The sequence below is a fragment of the Terrapene carolina genome, unplaced genomic scaffold (assembly GCF_002925995.2).
Source record: "Terrapene carolina triunguis isolate 2854851 unplaced genomic scaffold, T_m_triunguis-2.0 Scaffold68, whole genome shotgun sequence".
In the NCBI taxonomy this organism is placed as follows: domain Eukaryota; kingdom Metazoa; phylum Chordata; order Testudines; family Emydidae; genus Terrapene; species Terrapene triunguis.
The window spans coordinates 60,441,639-60,461,460 of NW_020664419.1; the positions used below are offsets into that span (position 1 = coordinate 60,441,639).

At 42.5% G+C, this 19,822-nt stretch overlaps 1 protein-coding gene across 1 annotated transcript in view; it reads right to left on the reverse strand.

Moving 5' to 3' along the window:
• Window positions 1-16,008, reverse strand: part of PTPRR (protein tyrosine phosphatase receptor type R) — a 197,434-nt gene extending 181,426 nt beyond the window's left edge. The window contains exon 1 of the mRNA XM_024212658.3: window positions 15,873-16,008. Within this exon, the coding sequence (XP_024068426.2) occupies window positions 15,873-16,008 (136 nt within the window). The remainder of the gene's footprint in view (window positions 1-15,872) is intronic.
• Window positions 16,009-19,822: the final 3,814 nt, after the last annotated feature.

The window sequence follows — 19,822 nt, forward strand, 5'->3', positions numbered from 1 at the left end:
TAAGAAATTATGACGTGTTGTATTTCTATCAGCCTATCTTGCTTACATTTATAATTCTAATCTCCTCTTCACAATATATTTGTTGTGACTGCATTGAAGGCAAACTCCCACTGTCCCCTCCCCACTTTGAAAATGATCACACAGTTTGTTCCTTGTATGTCACCTATATGTAAAGATAACACTTTTGTTCTTAATCAGAACAGCTCAGTCATCTTATCTCATGGTAACTTGTTTCTTGTGTGTAATAAACACAGATGCTGGTGGACAATTTAAAAACAACAAACTGGGATTCTCAAAGCAACATAGAACAATGGTAAGAATATAGAAAAAGAGAGAGATACTTCAGACCAATGAATGATATATGAAATGTCAAAGCTGGCAGGTGCTTTGTTTTGAATCATGTGAAATCATACCATCACTGCTCTTCCTGCCTGCATTGTGTTTGTGAGAAGATGGAGGTCACTAAAGATCCCATGGCACTTTTCAGAAGAGTTAAGATGTCAATCCCAGCGCCCTTCAGAGATTCCAGTTTAGGTAATTACATTCTGTTGACCTAATTTCTTCATGAAATTTCAATGAACCCAGACTGCAAATCAAGAACAGTATCCTATCTGTCATCTACTGTTACTGCTACCTAGAGATGGGTGAATTTCAATGGCGGGTTAAGCGATTCATGTATATGCAGAAATATTATATGTACTCCAGGGGGTATTCTGCACCAAAATATTAAAAATTCTGCACCAAAAAAATTAAAAATTCTGCACACTATATTTTTAAATTTTGCAAAATTCTGCAAAATTTATCAAAATAACACTACATAATCATGCCAGTTTCAATTATTTTAATAATTTATTTCAAAATACATGTCAGCAAGTCTGTAACAATACAGACACACACAAAAATTCCCTTAGGAGTAGAGAGTTAAAGAAACCCCTACGATAACCCAGTTCCTGCTTCTGTGCTCCCTTCCCCCGAGAGCCCAGCCAGGGGGCCAGACACTCACACCCCCTCCTCCCCAGAGACCAGCCACAGCCCCGCTCCCCCAGAGGCCAGCTGTGGGCCCCCTCCCCTGGTCCAGACACTCACACCACCTACTCCCCACAGCCCAGCCATGCCCCCCCCCAGCTCAGACACTCACACCCCCTATCCCTACCCTCCAACTGCAGGCCCCCCCAACCCAGATACTCACAGACCCTACCCTCCCAGAGCCCAGGGATCTAGAGGGAGAAACAGCCTGATGCTGGGTCCCAGGCTTGCATGGAGTTTCCTGCACACCACCGCCTCCTTACTTCAGGGTGTGCGGGAAAGTGAAGCTGCTGGGAACCATCCAGTTCCCTCCCACTCTTGGCCTTGTCTTCTATTTGTGAGCTGAGCTCTGCCGGGTCCAGTGGCCTGTAGTGGTGGCCAACATCTCTGCAGCTCATTTCTCTGGGGGGGAAGGAAATTCTGTGCGCCCAACATTAATTTCTGCAAAATTCTGCATTGTGCAGTGGCGCAGAATTCCCCCAGGAGTATATATGGACTGAAACCAATGGGAAATGTGCCTGAGTTAGGAATACAGAATTGTAAAGCACTTTGGGATCCTGAGGTACAAAACATGCTACATAAAATGTAAATTATTCTTTTGAGTAGACAGATACACAAAAAATCATTCCCCAACCCACCACAGAACCTAGCACCTTGAATGCTTGGCTTTCTCCTTGAGAGCTGTCATTCAGTAGAGAAGCTGGGATTGTATGGTGCAGTAGCCCTTGTTTTTGTGGGCAGATGGATTTGGAACACAGGAAGAAAAGTAAGATACAGGGTGCACCACCGGACAGATGAATGTTGGGTTCTGTTAAACTTCCATTAAGCTATTTTGGGTTTGATTCTACTGGTGGCACCCAGACTGCTGCCCCTACCAGCAAAAAGCCACCCATATCTCCTGCCCAAAAGAGATGCACAAGAGAGCTGGTGGGCTGGCTAGCAACATGAGAAAAGTTTAGCTTTTCTCACAAGCAAACCGAAAATGTTCAGTTGTGTCGATCACTGACTATGGTATGTGTTCCAGGAGGCAATGTCTCAGCTCTCTGGCACAGAGTCAGTATACGCACACTGATACGCTTGTTAGGAGACTGCAGCATGCCCTCTCCTCTGCTGTTCAGTGCAGGGTGCAAGACCATGGCCCTACACCTCTCCTCCCCATTTGTAGTGCCTAGCATCCTGGGCACACAAGCAGGGAGCTACACAGATGTGGGGAGGGAATGGAAGTGCCTTACAACTTCCACATCCTTGCACACCTGCACATGGGCCAGCCACAATCTGGCTTAATGTAAACAGCATTATTGAGTAATGACTTACTCCCATATAAGTTTGCATTTCATGGCTTGAAAGGGGCACAGGGAAATCATGCAAATCAGTTCTGCTGTGTAATTCACATGAAATTTGTGGTTTCCCACCACAATATTGAATTTTCTCCTCTGGTAAATAGAGGGAAAGGTAGGGGAACAGGATTATGTGAAAATGCACAACAGAACACAGTTCCTGTCGCCTTTGAATTCTTTTTAAATACTCCAATTCAAAGCAAGAGTGACTAAACTCATTGGCATCTCATGGCTTTTATATGTATACAAGCTCAGTCTATGTCCACAGCATAGGTCTTGAACCCCAGTCCAGAAGGTGCTTAGGATACAGTATGTGATAATCCACTACTCAGTCCCTGTTAACAGTTGCCAGAACTCAAGCTCAACTGTGGCAGAAGACTCCAGTCCTGTGATCTGACAGGCTGAACTCCAGGAGTCTGGATTGATTCTCTGCCTCTCTTTAAACCAAGCAGAGGAACAGGAAGTTGTCTGTGCAACTGGGTTTCCCCTGGTTTAGGACTGCATCCCCTGCACTTGCTCCTGGACTCTGACCTCTTGATCCAGCCTGGCACCTGACTCTCAGTCTGCCCTTTGGCTTTTTCCAGGTTCTGGCATCCTGACCCAGCCTGACCTCTAGCCCCTGACTCCTGCTCGGACCATTAAGTCAGACCACCCAAATCCTAATCATGAGAGACTAATCCTGAATAGACAGGTTCACACATCACAGGAATCAGAACTGGCACATGGATCTGTCCACATAACATATACATACACATATTGACACACAATCACTACATATGTAGTGGAGATACCATATGATAAATTGTAAAGCCATGTGATAAATGAATGGGCCATGCACTTTTGACTGTCAGCAGCCCCCTGTTTACTAATCCTTCTCCCCAGGATGTATTTTACTATTCCAAATCCCTGAGCAGCTTCAAACAGCAGCCATTTTATTTAAAACAACCTATCTGGGAAATGTTTTATCCTTCTCTCCCCAAAAATTTTACCTTGCCCAGCTTTCAGGAAAGGCAAGATTCAGTTCAGAATCAGTAACAGCTTTAAGACTTAAAATGTCAAACTTTAAAGTCTGTTATCTTATATCCCCCAGGCCTGGAAAACAGAGCTTTTTACCACTGGAAAAGGGAGATTCCCAATGGGACCTCACACTCTCTTCTAGCCCTGAAAGGACCCAAGATAATGGATTCTGAAAGGTTTTACATCTGTGAGTCTAGAAAAGCTATTCCCAGTCATTTTCAGAAGTATTTTAAAATTAGCTTTAATTGTTTCTCTTTCTGAGCCAAGAGAAGTTAGAATCATGGTAAAGTAGCTCTCTCAAACATTCCTAAGTTGTTGTTTCTGGAACATATATGACACTCATATGTATATACCATACCACTTGTGAACAATGCAGTCATCCAAAATTCATACTGGTATAACCTTTATACCATACCACAACATTATGTAAAATACACACACAGACATGTTAAAAATCACACATTTTAATTGAGGTACACTTTTTGAAGTCTCAGCTTTTCCATGGCTGTGGGTGTCTTAGTTTATTTCAGAGTCTTCCACTTTCTGACTAACAAGCCAGAAGTGGGAGAAATGAGGACAGGAAGAAATTAATTTCACAAGGGGAAAAAAAACAGAGAAATTTGACTGGTGATTTACATATATTCTGTATATTCAAAGGACATTTAAAGCATTTTTCCAGGTAAATTACATGTGTTGCATTTCTTAATTTTATTCCCAATAATGTGTGTGATTTTCAGAAAACAGATTAACTGAACCTTGTTACTTAAGAAATAGTGTGTCTCTGATCTTCACATCTCTTCCCAGTCTCTAACTCAGTACTCTCAAACCTGAGCATTTCCCCACACCATCTGCCTCCCATTCTGCAGCACTAGACATTCACCTGGATCCTGATTTAAAGTCCAATGAAGTCAACAGGAGTCCTCTCATTGACGTCAATAGGCTTTGGACTGCAGCCCTATTCACTATCACTAGATTCCAGCCTCTCACACTGGAAATGTCCTCCCACTTATCTACTGGCTTAAACTCAACCACTTGATCAAGGGGCAGTGGCTGCGGTGTTGGATTCTGCATGGAGTCTAATGCCAAAATCAGAATGCTGAGTGAAAGGATGGATAGTGTGGGCAGTGTCCAAAGTCATGAGATTTTCTAATTGATTTTCTGTTCAGTGAGACTACATAAGGCCCTACACCTGCTTACTCCTGGGGGAATTCTGCACCAAATAAATTAAAAATTTGCACACAATATTTTAAAATTCTGCAAAATTCTGCAAATTTTATTTGTCAAAATAACACTATATAATAATGCCAGTTTCAATTATTTTGGTAATTTATTTCAAAATACCTGTCAGCAAGTATATTTTGTAACAATACAGACATACACAAAAATTCCCCTAGGAGTAGAGAATTAAAGAAACCCCTATGACAACCTAGTTCCTGCTTCTCTGCCCCCTCTCCCCCCAAAGCCCAGCCGGGGGGGGGGGGCGGCAGACACCCACACCCCCTCCCTCACAGAGCCAGCCGTGGAGTCCCCCTCAGCTGACACACTTACACTCCCTACCCCCCAGAACCCAGCTGCGGGCCCCGTCCTGGCCCAGACACTCAGAGACACTAACCTTTTAGAGCCCAGGGATCCAGAGGGATAAACAGCCTGATGCTGGGTCCCAGGCTTGCATGGAGTTTCCTGCACACCACTGCTTCCTTCCTTCAGAGCACGCTGGGAACTGCAGCTGCTGGTTCCCTCCCCATCCAGTACCCTCTCCCTCCCCCCGGCCTTGTCTTCTATTTACGAGCTGGGCTCTGCCAGGTCCAGCAGCCCTTAGTGGTGGCCAACATCTCTGCAGCCCATTTCTGAAGTTGTCATTTCAGGGCCCATTAATGGGCTTATCTATGGAGTAAGGTACGACTCAACTTGAATACAAATGGCAGAATGTGGCCCTTAACTTCCACTGACCTCAATGTCCCACAGAAAGTACACATTTTGGTAACATCATTAGTGGCTTATTGTGTCTCATTATAACTACTGAAGGAGCAGAAAACACAGTTGTAGAGACAAGGTATTCTTGCAGGAAACACCAATGTAGAGAAAGAAAAAGGCAAAAAAGATTAGGGCTGGTCAGCTTAGAAAAGAGATGACTAAATGGGGAAATGATAGAGGTTTATAAAATCATGAACGGTGTGTAAAAAGTTAATAGAGAAGTGTTATTTACCCTTTCCCACAATATAAAAACCAGGGGGCCACCCGATGATATTAATAGGAGCTGGTTTAATACAAACAAGAGGAAGTACTTTTTCACACAATGAACAACTAACCTATGGATTTATTGTTGTGGGTGTGTGGTTGTGAAGGCCAAAAGTATAAATGTGTTCAAAAAAGAATTGGATAAGTTCATGCAGGATAGGTCCATCAATGGCTATCGGCCAAAATGGTCAGGGATGCAACCACATGCTTGGGGTGACCCTAAACCTCTGACGTCCAGAAATATAAGGAGTGGAAATCAGGGATGAATCACTCCATTAAAAACCCTGTTCTGTACACTCCCCCTGAAGCGCTGGTATGTGTCACTGTCAGAGACAGGATACTGGGCAAGATGGACCATGATCTGACCTAGTATGGCAGTTCTTATATTCTTATGTTCATTGGTCACTTCTCTATTGCTTCTGTTCAGAATGCTGAAAAAGTAATTTCTGCAGATTCAGGTGTGCTCAGCCAGGGCAAGGTTTTTCTCCTGTGCTAACGCTCCACAAGCAGAGGTATATTTTTCAGAAGCAGTCTGTATCTTCTAGCATGAGAATCCTTCCTGGAAGAGTATGACCAAGACCAAACAAACTGTTCCCCTTCCTCTCAGCCCCCCCCCCACCTTCTCTGCCAACCAGACTCCCTAACAATGCTTCTTTGATTATTGTTAGTGTAAGCCTACATTGACATCAAATATGGTTAGGGACCGATTCAGCACCCTTTTCTTCCCATTGAGCAGTTCTTACTCGTACCAGATTGCAGTATTGAGCCCATACTTCCTGTGATGTAGTCAGAAGTTAGGTACAGTGAAATTCCATGAAAAATTTGTTTGGGAAATATGAAAATTGCCTTATTACTTAGATCATGAGCTCTTTGGGGGCACAAATAATCTTTTTTGTTCTATGTTTGTACGGCACCTAGCACAATGGGGTTCATGTCCATGACTAAGGCTCCTAGGTGCTATGGCATTATAAATATTATTATTAATAATAAAAAAAACAGAGAAATTAAAAATGATCTCTTAGTGATCTCTCTCTCTGCTTTTAGCAATACTTAAGGGAAGCAAGTATGACCGATTTGATCATGCTACTTAGGTGCAGCCCAAAGTAAGGGGGAGCATGGAGCTGTACTGCCCCTTGAGGAGCACTGCAAAGCATCCAGGAGGTAGAATGCCAAGCTGAACTCCTCCAGCACACACAGAGAGCATGTCTGCTATTACAACCTTTTAGTGCATATAGGCCTATTCTTCCCACTGCACTGGTCCCACCTTCACCCTCCCAGGGCAGGTTATTCTTTAACTGCCTACTGCAAGGCTTCTTGCACCTTTCTCTGAAGCAGCAGGTACTTGTCACTGTCAGTACCAGGTTACTGCAGTATTTCCCAAATGGTGTATCTCAACCCAGGAGTGCATTGCAGGAAGATTTTAGATGGGTCGCAAGGCACTAGACAAAATACACTTCTAATCCAATGCGCAGTTGAGGCTCCGGAGAGCAAGCCCACCCTGCAGTCATCCCACACAGGTGGCTCCTTTCCTGCAGGGCTGGTCCTGGCTCCCCATTCAGGATGTTGTGACCTGATGCATGGGTCGCAATGCCACTCGCTCAAATTTGGCCTGGCAGTCCCTTCGTCATGATGGAGGAGTGGCCTGGCCAAACCTGACTGGCATTGCAATCAGATATGCCAAGTTGCAATGTCCAGAGCTAAGAGCAAGCCCCATCCCTGAAGGACAGGAGCTGCCCCTGCATGGTGATTGTGGGGTGGGCTCACTCTCCAAACACCCCTATACTCCAGGGAGAGTCCCCTCCACACAAGGCTAAGATTAGGGTTGTGGTGAGGGTGCATAGATGTAAGAGTCGGTCGCAAAAAAAACCCAACAGACTAAATGAAGTTGGTGGTTCACTTTAGTAAAAAGTTTGGGAACCACTGGGTTACAGAACTGTAGGAATGCATAGCTCCCAAATTGCCAGCCCACGGTTACGTCACTCTGTTTCCATGGCTACAAGGCAGGAGTGGCCTTCACCCCAGCGTCTGTGATTTGGGAAACTTCTTGGCTGGCCTGTTTGTCTCCCTCACAGCTGGTTTTCACGTGCACAAAATACGAGTTCGTTATCTTATGTGGCTGTACACTGTATGCTTTTTCTATGCGCAAAAATTCAACCACTAAAAAGTGTTGTAAACAAAGTAAGGAAAGAAATAAAAACCCCCAAAAAAGTTTTCCTAAAAAATTTTTTTAGCTTAAAGCTTTTAAAGCTTTCTAGCTACCACAAACCTAGTATTCTGTTTCCTTTCCTCTGTCGTCGCCACACAGAACTAGATGGACTTTGGTCTGCTCTCATATGATCATTGTTCTGTTCCTATAAGCGTAAATGGGCTGAGGCAATAGCCTGCTTCCTCCCTGCTCCCTTTGGACAAAACAATTCCTGCATTCCACTGAGAATGGGGAATGCAATTCTGACCAGTCCTTACACCTTGCACCGATGTGTACCTCCATAAGGTGGAGAGTCTGGCCTATAGTGGGGGGAATATTACCGTCAAGTCTCTTTTAAAATATTTATATTGTGATATGAGTTTATTAGTCTTGGTCCAGTTCCCAGGAGTCCAAATTACAAATATCTAATGCTACATTTGTCATTGATAGCTTTGCTGGTAATTGCTAGAGAAAGGCCAAGAGCTGAATAGTTGAAGGAGATTGCACTACACCAGTGGTAGGCAACCTATGGCACACATGCCGAAGGCGGCACACAAACTGATTTTCAGTGGCATTCACGCTGCCCAGGTCCTGGCCACCGGTCTGGGGGGTTCTGCATTTTAATTTAATTTTAAATGAAGCTTCTTAAACATTTTAAAAACCTTATTTACTTTACATACAACAATAGTTTAGTTATATATTATAGACTTATAGAAAGAGACCTTCTAAAAACATTAAAATGTATTACTGGCACGCGAAACCTTAAATTAGAGTGGATAAATGAAGACTCGGCACACCACTTCTGAAAGGTTGCCGACCCCTGCACTACACTCTCACCCTGAGAGGGGGTCCTTTCAGGTCAAGGTTGAGGCATATTGAGGAAACTTGCACTACCACTGGTACTTCAAGAATCAAAACAATTTGCATTTTCAGACCTAGGTAGTAGCCACATATCACCTTGGTCACCTTGATCGATCAGTCCTTCAAGCCCTCATATAGATTGCGCCGATCACAACATGTCTTCCATTCTTCTCTTATCCTGGCCTTCTTTCTCCATGTGCAGCCATGCCTCACAAGGCATAGCCCCATATATTAATCAATTACTCAAGAAGCATTTTGCCTCTGGATTACTCTTTCCTCTCAGAAAACCAAGCAAATCACTGATATTTTAAAGGTTAAGAAAAACAACAACAACTACAAGGAATGTGAGTTCTAAATACAAATACCAGATTCATCTCTCCATGTTTCATTTGTTCTACACAAAAACATTTTAACATATCAAGAGTACTCAACATTTCTGGTAGAAAAATGCTTTATATAATCATGAAAGACCAGATGAAAACAAAAGCTGTCTGGAGACAAAATGCCTCGCATTTGTAATGTCTACTTAACAGTATGCCTTAAATGGCAGCAAAACAGCATGTCAGTCAAGTCAGACTAAATCTCATTAATGTAGGTTACGTAGCTCTAGCTGTACACACACTAATGTTTATCTCTAGCAGCTAAAATCAAGAATTATTACCAATAAATACAGATAGATTTTTAAAACAATGACACAAATGTACAGATTTGTGGTTAATCAAATGAATAGAACATGCTTTGCAAAAGATATTTTCTTAAGTTAATTAGACTGAATTTAAGAGAAAAAAAAATCTGGATGTTGCTTTACTAGTCTGTGGATGAGGCAGTGTGTAAGAAACTCCAGGACTGGCAAAAAACAACTTCATCTGAAAAATATTTCACTACACATAACATTTTCCAAGGTATAGAGGTTGTAATTAAACATCAAACAAATGCACAACAAAGCAGAACACAAAGTAGTAAGAATGCACCCAATATATGATTAAGTGCACCAGTAGTATTTTGAAAGTGAGGCTTTGCATCTCATCATCTTCTACATTAGGGGTGTGTTGCCTGATATATTGAAAATGGAAACTGTTACTATGGCCCATTGATTTCAGTAGGTCTACTCATGTGAGTTAAGAGATGAAGCACTGGTCCCTAAGGCACTTAGTATTCTGACATATTCAGACACATAGTATTGATGTATTGATATTGTCTCATATTTGCCTGTTTTTCAGAAGGTGCCACATGTATTTATTTGACATTATTGTAGTTTTCCAAGTGAAGACTGAATCAAATTCTGTTCTGTGTTACAAAGAGGTAAATCCATAGTAACTCCAGTGAAACCAGTATTTGCTGTAATGGAAAGCAGAATTTGAGCCTATGGAGTACTGGTGCAGCTAATGTGGCTCTGAGAAATCAGTGCTTTTCATGAGTTCTTAGGATACATAACTGGCTGGCCTTACCAAGTATTTGATTCAGAGCTGTATTGGAAACCCGACAGGACAGCTACATTGGTCCACAGTATAAACTTCCTTTCAAAAAAGATGGACTTTGGCCCATTGCCACAGCATTTAAGCATGATTGTCTTTGATGCCACAATACTTCCAGCAACCATCAGTTTTGTGAGTGACAAGTATACTCAGCGCTAGATTGTGGCATTTATGCCACGACCCTGACAGGAAGTCAATGTGGGCAACCCTGCCCAGAAGCAACAATGGGAGACTGGGCATGTCTGAGGCACAATCTTTCTGGGGGCTTCTCTGTGCACATCAGGGCTAAGCCCCTTTCCCCAACCATTAGGCTGGCACAGATTGCTCCCCACTTCTATGCACCAGACCTACTCCATGTCACCACCTCTTCCCCATCCCTGGTTTTAATATCGTGCTCCCTGAGTGCAGAGTCTCTATTTCCCCCTAAGCATGGGCCTGTTACTGTAGAAAGGGCTTTTAAAGCCTAGCAAATGAAAGCATGATGTAGAGGGATGGGGGAAGGCTTCTTGCATGTCCTTCTATCCCAGCACACCCACACAAATCTGCTCACAATCTGGTTTTCAGTGAATTCTTAAATTGGCTGGCTCTGATCTTATATCTAGAGTAAGCCTATAATTACCATTTTTACATTCCAATTTCCTTCCTCAAATCATGTTCCCAGACTTGAGAGAGTGAGTTATAACATTTACTCATTTCATCTTGAAAAGAACATTCTAATTTATCAGAGATTTTAATTTGAGAGTTCTAACGTGAATCTCAAAAAAATCTATTGGCCGGAACTCCCACTGGAACTACAGTGATTTGCACCAATGGAAGGTCCCCATGTTGTCTCTGGTGTATTTGCAGTCCCACCAGCTCAACATGATACACACATTCCTTTGCAGGAGACATGGTTAGTATTGAAGTATGGACAGTTTGCAGGAACTGGTTTTCCAAATTTAACATTAAACATTATGTGTTCTCAATATGACACGTGGCGTTATAAAGGCATTCCAAAGGAGAATACACCTCAATATTTTTGACTGGATATGCTGCACACAAACTTCCATTTTGAAAGACACTTTCCATTACAAACTAGCAGGGAGGAGTACATGCTCACTCCAAGTCTATTTTCATATGCATTGCACACAATCTAGCACACTTCCTTTAAGTTTCTCCACACCTGCAAAATTCTACTGTGAGAGATTTTCATTTTACTTTGCAGTTACAACTGTTTGGATCAGGACTGAGCAGTATCTCAAGAGGATACACGCCAGTCTTCTCTACTAGAGTTTCAGATGAGCTTTTGGAGGTGCTGGGATCTCTTTTGGCAAAAGACTGAGAGTAGGACCTTTGTCTTTCCTGGTTGGTGAAGTACTGGTCCCATGTTTGAGATTATCAATGTGTTCCGTCACGGGAGGGAATAATAACAGGGGCCATGAAGAAAGTTGCTGTAAGGCCCTTGCTCAAGAAACCAGGTCTTAATGATAACAATCCTACCAACTCTTGAGTACAATTGTTTGACTCCTTGGGCCTCCAGCACCAGAATTTGTTAACCTTTAGGACTTTCTGCAAAAATAACTTTCTCTCTGAAGATTTTTATAAAAGACATATGGATGGTTGATATGGAGGTTATTATTTGGGTAGGTTTTATTCCAGTCTAGATGGTTACAGTGACTGTATATTTTATTCTTTGTTTTTATATTTTAAGCCTGTTCATGGAATTCATGAAAAGACAATGACGTTAAATAGTTAATTAGTTCAGTAACCTAGATAACACCAATGGTTCACTAGCATAGATGCTGGAACTAGGGCTGCTGGGGGTGCTATCTCACCCCCTGACTTGAAGTGGTTTACATCATATTTAGGGTTTACAGTTTGATTCAGTGGCGTTCAGCACCCCCACTATAAAAATTGGTCCAGAAGCACTGTTCACTAGTTCTAATTATAAGCTTATTTTGGTGCATCACTATGTGTTCTCACTGCCACCTACCATTCTTTCACCAAAATAACAATGGTTTCTGGTAGTCTTGAGAGATACTAACTTTTTGTTGCAAAAATGTGCACTATATCATACCTACTAGCAAATAACGCATGCCATTACTTTATCTTGCAGTTTTCTTCAAAGCATAATAGCAGCTAAAGGTTCATAGTGATTTGTAATCAGTTAGTACAAATGTAGGCCTTACTCCAGCTCTGACAGCTCTGTGCAAGCAGATTTCTGCTCTTGCACATTGCCCAATGCAGCACTGGGACAATAAAGGTCCTAGTTCTACATTGACTTCAGTGGAAATTGCAGAGGTGTATCTGAGAGCATGACTAGATTTAATTTGCTTTCTACACAGCTGTAATGTTTTATTGACAACAGCATCTAAACTGAATTCAATTGATCTTTTTAAAAAAACAAATGTAGAAATTTGAGATTCTTTTATGGTGAAAAAATTTCAGCTTCTTTGCAAATACATATCCTGATATTGGAGCACAATGGTAATGGAACAACCTTTCCATGGCAAACCCATTTCTCCAATATGCAGTGTAATACCTTTCAGTTACAAAGAATTGCATTAAATACATTACAGAATCAATACCACCTTGTTGTAGTAATATCTCAATTAAATACAAAATCATATTTTTTTCTAAAACCTATTAACATCAACCGATATTACGGAAGATATTGTTAGTGTATCTGCCAATTGATATCTTAGCATCCTCCTACATAGAAGTCGGCTTCATGTATTTTGAACTTTGGAACAAATCCATATATGAAAAGCCAAGTAGTTTCCACCACAGAGCAAAACAAAATACGAAAAACATATAACTTATGACCAATCAGTAATAGTAAGTGAAATACATTTTATATTACCAGATGAACCCTTATCACAAAATGACCATTCATAATTCACAACTGTACACTGTGCTCCATAGAAAGCTCCAGAATGAGCCAAATGACTAATTCATCTTTCACTTCAAGTGAAAGTGAGAGAGCTCTAAATTGCTTAAGGTTAAGTTTACTATGACAGTAAAAGTCAGGAAGCTCAATAGTGTAGTGTCTTGAATGACACAAGAATACTAACAGAAAACTCCATGCAGCCCTGGCTGGAGCAGGCACAGCTCTCATCTTTGATGAGAGCTGTGCACATTAGAAGACTGAATATGTCTCTTTTAAGATTTTAATGCTAATTTTTCTAAAGTGATTATTCACCAGAATTGCATGGGAAACAAGATAGTAGCATATGGGGTCTGTGTTGTTTTCTCCATTTTTGTGATTATTGAAGATTTTCAGATTAAAGGCTAACTTTCATATACAAACTTTCCAATTAACTTAATAAAACAAGTTAAACTTACCAAGGCAATTGTACATTTTAGTTAAACCAGTTTCCATTAGTATGATGAAAAGACTAAGCAAGGCAGTCTGTGCAATTTAGAATTAATAGTGGATAAATGAAGATTTAGAAGGCATGTTATGCCAAATAAAGGTTGTACCTTAATTTTATACAGATGATCATTTTAATATATGTTTTTGTAAAAGGACAACCTAAAAGCAGCTTAAGGATTTTCATAAAATGGATTTCAAAATGCTCTTTATCCTTTAGTCTGTAATCTCTGTCACACACATTGTGTAAAATAGCAATACATGACTCTCCTAAGCAATCATAAATACAAAAGAATAAGACATGGTTGAAATCTTGTCAAAGATAGATTTACCATAAGGGTAAAGTACTAATAACTGAAGGTAACAATTTCTTGTGACTAAATTAAACAAGATGATGCCATGCCCATTTATCTAGTGTATTAAATAATGTATACAACTATTATCATAACCTGATAACCATGAATTATTTATTACCATGTTACATTTCTAGTAGTATTACTTAACCCTGATATGCTTCTAAAACCTTTCAAGTTACCTCTAAAACCTTCCCATAATAAAACAGTTCAAGTTAATGGAATACTGAAATGCTCTCCAAAAAGATGGTTTGTGGCAGCAAAAGACTGTATGTGTACTCACATATTCATAGAGTCATTCATAGATTGCCAGGCCAGAAGGGACCATTGTGATCATCTAGTCTGACCTGTATGACACAGGCCATAGAACTTCCCCAAAATAATTCCTAGAACAGATCTTTTAGAAAAAGCATCCAATTGATTTAAAAATTGTCAATGACTGAGAAACCATCACAACCCTTGGTAAATTGTCCCAATGGTTAATGACTCTCACTGTTAAAAATGTATGCCTTATTTGCAGACAGAATTTGTCTAGCTTCAACTTTCAGCCATTGTATTTTGTTATACTTTTCTCTATATATACAAAGGGAGGTCGTAATGGACTTATGTTAAGTTATAAGCTGGGTGCAACAGCCATTTTCTATGTCAGAAGTAGAGATACAGCAGTATTCTGCAAACACAGAAACACTTCAGTTATATTAATTACAAACTACATTTAATTATATCTTCAGCACCAATTTACTTCCCTTCTAAAAGGAGTGAGAATTTAGGTTAACATGATTGGAAGTGGGGAAAAGGACTCAGGAGAAAGGGCAGGTTTTGCACCAATTAAGCCATATCCTTCTTTTACTGAACAAATACAGCAAATGATTATCAAAGTGAAACTGATGCTTGAACTGAAAAGCTCTGTGTAATATAGTTTTTCGTTAACCACATTTCTGAATGATGCCCACATTTTGCTAGCTAAGCAGTGAGAGGATTTACTAACGTAGCTACAGGACTACTGCACAAATGACTGCTGTCGCAGCTGAAATTTTGCTGTCTAAAATCCTGTTTCCACGTTTGAATTCAGGTGTCAAATTTAAAAGAGGCTAAATGTTTTTTTAAAAACTTCCATCATTCCAAAATATTTAGAAACCTATGTGGCTAGTGCTCCAAATCCCAGAGCAATAGTGACCTAGAATAATAGGTAGTATCTGTACGCGTTAGAGTACCTGAAGTGGCAACAGCTGAGGGCTTGCACCCGATGCCATTTAACTGTGCTTTTATTTTTAATTATTAGCAACACTTTTGAAGATACCTACTAACTACTGCGACCGAATCCACCTCAGTGACATTTGGCCTCTTAACAACGCTCCAGCTTTGCAGTTGTGTTTATTCCGGTGGTTGCTGACCATGGTGCTGAAAGACACACACGGTGCTGAAACACTCCCGCCCCCTCCCTCGCTCCCAAACCTGCGCTGCTCGATTGGAGGAGGGCACTTCATGGACAAGAGAAATGGCCAAAGAGGCAGCGGAATCTCTCAAGCTACCTGATCAGAGCCATTAGTTCGGCCCTTTGCATCCCGCTCAAAGGCATCGGTGGAGCTTCCACTTGAACCCTCCCCAGCCCCAAAGAGGGAAGAAGCCGCAGCTAATGATTGCAGGCGTTAGATTAACCATTGCGCCCTCCTCCCCCGCACACGTGCTTTAGTGTGTGCAAAGCTGCATCCATGTTAATGCGGGGGGGAGGAGGGGACGCGGAGGAGAAACTCCCTGTTTAGACTAACGCAAGCATCGCTGTTACCCGCAGCCAGGATCTTACACGGTCGAGCCAATACATGTGGGGTGGGCGCATTTAGCCCCGACCTTTGCCATTGTCCGGCAACAACAGGTGCTTCATCAGCCCCATTAGCGGGTGCTCGTTTGGAACACGCAGGTCTCCCCTCGTTCAGATTACGGGGATGCTCCTCAGAGCTCCGTCCCCTGGGTAGCTCGGCAGCATTTGCCGCGCCTGCCCGGGTAACACCACCCAGCGTGGCCGCTTACCTGCCACCTGGAGATGGAGCAGCAGGCACACGACGGGGAAGCAGGCGCCTGTCCTCGGCATGGTGCTGGCCAGGAGCTGGGGCAGCCGCGATCCGGCGGCCGTGTCAGACTCTCCGCCCCATCGGGTTTTGAGCATGCCTGGGAGCTGAGCGGAGCATGCGCACGCCGCTGCCCTCACCTGCCCCTGGAATCGGCTCCCGAGGCGCGACAGTGGCGGGGGCTTAGAAACAGCGCGAGGGGCGCGAACACAGGGGGGAGGGGGGCAGAGGAGCAAAACCCGGGGAGCGGGAGGAGGATGGGGACCAAAAGGGGGTGGGCGAGGGGAGTGAAGGGGAGCACAAGCAGGCAGTGAAGGGGGGAATGGATGGGCTCCGGGGAGGTTTCCTCTCCCTGGGTGGGAGTGGGAGAAGCAATTGTCCATAAGGGGGGGGGGTGTGCAACAGTGAAGAGATGAAGGAAGAAGGGGAGAGCCCTTAAAATCCCGCCGATTTAGCACTGTTATAGGAAAGAGCGAGAGGAGAAAGTGGGGGGATGTTTTTCTTCAATTCAAAATCTAACAGCATTGAGGATCCCCCCGCCCGCAGCTAAGCTGCAGCGCTTGCTTCTAAATCTGCAGAGATGTTCAAATCTACCCAGTACTACTAAAGCGCTCAGATGGACATGTTTGCTGCTTCACATGACTTAGCATGTCCGCAGGCTCTTCGAACTATATATATTTTTATGAATAGTTACATCGAACGCCCCCTTGCAAATTATGTAAAACCCCGCCAAAAATAAACAGTTGAAAGTGTGTGACAGAGGTCATGACTGACAGGAAATAAAACAACGTTTGTCTGGGATCCAGTCAGCTCAGTGTACTAGTTCAAACATGTTCACATTGTCAACAGAGCCTATTAAGATACATTTCTTCTCGTGGCCATCCCAATCTGCCAATCTTGATGTCAGACCTTCCCAGAAGCAGCCATAGAATTTGATTACATGAAAAAAAAGTTTAATTTTCATAGGGTGATAGGACACCCGAGATAAAACAGCCCCACAGCAAGGTCCCATTTAAAAGTTCAGTTTAAATTATATATAAAAAAAGGCATTTAGAGACTGTGAGACTCCTAAGCCAGGCTAAACCCCGCAAGAAATGGCAAATGCTTCACCCCTGCAAATGGTCTGTCCATTGACCATCGTTCGATATAGGGGAAAGTATGTTTCTGTGATCCGTTCTGTAATTAAAGCCATACATTGCAGGGTTTCTACAGTGGACAACTTTGAAAAAAGTGGGATGGGTGAAAGGGGATTCCCAGTGTTACTTTTCCTTGGTTGGTTTAAACTGAGCATCAACATTTTTTGTAAAGATTTTCCTCACATAACAGTGAGAAGAACTGAAGAATTCCTGTAGATGCTATTGTTTTTGTGGATGTACCAATCTTAATTTAGCTTCCTTGGCAACCACCATACTGCTGTTCACACATGTATCAGGCAGTTCCCTCATTTTCTTTATATCATCGTATATGGTAGAAAAAGGCTGAAATGTTAAAGGTGCTCAGCAAAGAAAGACTAAATGATTTTGCACCTCCTTTTTTGCTTCCCTTTAACTAATAAAGAAGGCCAGAGATGCATTTTGTTTACTCATTTTGTTCCCCATTTTTATATATTTTGTATTTCTAAAAAAATTCTATGGACAACTGGAGAACTAGGCAGTAAGGATTGTGATCATTATTAGCTTGAATGGAAGCAGGGCCAGCTCCAGGCACCAGCTTAACAAGAAGGTGCTTGGGGCGGCCAAGGGAGGGGGTGGCATGTGCGGCAATTCGGGGGCAGGTGGTCCCTCACTCCCTCTGGAGTGAAGGACCTGCCGCCGAACTGCCGCGGCCAATTGCGGCTTTTTTCCCCCCCCCAATTGCTGCCGCCGGTCGCGATTGCGACTTTTTTTTTTTTTTTTTTGCTTGGGGCAGCAGAAATGCTGAATGGAAGGCAGTTTCACAGCCACTGGGCAATGGTCAAGAAGGGTTTCTCTGTATCTCCCAGTAGTATTGGCCATAGCATTGCCCGTTTCATTGTTCATAAGGATTGCAGCTGTTGCAGATTGTATGGGCCCATTGGCAAAGTAATTATGAACTGGGCCCATCTTAATACCAGGATGTCAAACTTGATCTGAGGTTCAATAGGAAGCTGAATGACTCGAGGGATGGACTCTTGTTGGTCTGTGCTGGCCAGAAGATGAGCTACTGTATCAAGCATCAGCATGAGTTCGTTAGTGTCAAATGCTATATTTGGAAACAAAACTACAGACACTAATCAGCTCTGGAAAAATGTGTGAGAGTCTCGGACAGTATATAGCCTCTTGCTCAGCTGAAGATGAGAGTATGCATGTTATTCTGCTTCTACTTTTTGGGTATCCAGGATCATTGAGGATTCCAGGACAACTCTTTCACTGAGTACTTGTGACGTTCCCCTCTGGTGTTATCTGGACCGATGATCGGCTAGGTCACTCCAATCCTTGACTCTGGGAGCCAGCCTTACCCTGTGAGAACCCCCACTCCTGGTCTGTTCACGCACAGCCTCTGGCATGTAAGCTGCTCCCAGCTACTTGCAACTGAATGACACTAACCAATATCTCCGGTCCCAGACCCAACCCTAGGAACCTCCATCTTGCAGTGTCCAGTAATGCCCGCTGACACTGCAAGCTTATATGAGTTCATCAATTTAACAAAGAAATTGATATGTACCAGGCTTGTTATCCCAAGAGGAGTCTCTGACACACTTCAAACCAAACACACTGCTTCAGGTAGAATAAACAAACAATTTTATTAACTGCAAAGATAGATTTTAAGTGAGAATAAGTCAAAGCATAACAAGTCAGATTTGGTCAAATGAAATAAAAGCAAAATGCATTCTAAACTGATCTTAACACTTTCAATACCCTTACAAAGTTAGATGCTTCTTACCACAGGCTGGCTGGTTGCCCTTCAGCCAGGCTCTCCCCTTTGATCAGCGCTTCAGTTGCTTGGTGGGGATATCTTTAGATGGAGGTGGAAGAGAGAGGAAGAGCCTGGCAAATGTTGCTCCCTTTTATCGTGTCCTTTCTTCCCTCTTGGCTTCCCCCTGCCCTTCAGAGTCAGGTGAGCATTACCTCATTGCAGTCTCAAACTGACCAAAGGAACGGGGGTGACTCACTCGAGAGTCCAACAGATCCTTTGTTGTAGCCTAGACCAGTGTCCTTTGTGAGGGTGGGCTGGGTTTGTCCCATACGTGCACTGATGAGGTGTGAACTGCCCCTCTGCTCTTGGAGAGTTTTTGCCTGAGCTTGCTTAAGGCATGAGGACACATTCTCAGCCTCATAACTATATACATGAAATTACAACCTATAACATTACTATAACAATGATTACTATAACAACAATGCTCAGTGCATCATGAGCCTTCCGAAGACACCCGGCATGACAAACTTTGCATTGTATACCACACAATCATTTTACAAGGATGAACATGGGGGTGCTGGGTGCCCGGAGGAACAGAGCATCACAGTACTATTTTGACAAATGCTCTCTACTGAGGTACAGATTATGGTATTGGCTAATTCTTCACAATGATTTCTTCTACCCACTAGCATCACCTCATGGTAGTCTGGTGTGTCTGATTGGTTACATTCTGCTGAGAAGTCATATTTGATATTGATTAGAATAAAGGTAGTATGCTCCTAATGTTGAAAAGATCTTACTTTTATAACTTGCCACCCCAGCATGATTGTCTTTCTTGTCTAGGAATCATTTTGTATATAAACAAGGCTTCTATTGACAACAAGGATCCTTGACCTAGAAAGACAGTCCAGGCCAGGATGATGAATGGAAAAGAATATTAACCAGAGATGAGAGCATCACACTTCTGGCTAGGACAAGGAATATTTACATGGTTTCTTGGACTAGATTCAGTAGGCTATAGAAACACTGTGGGAATAA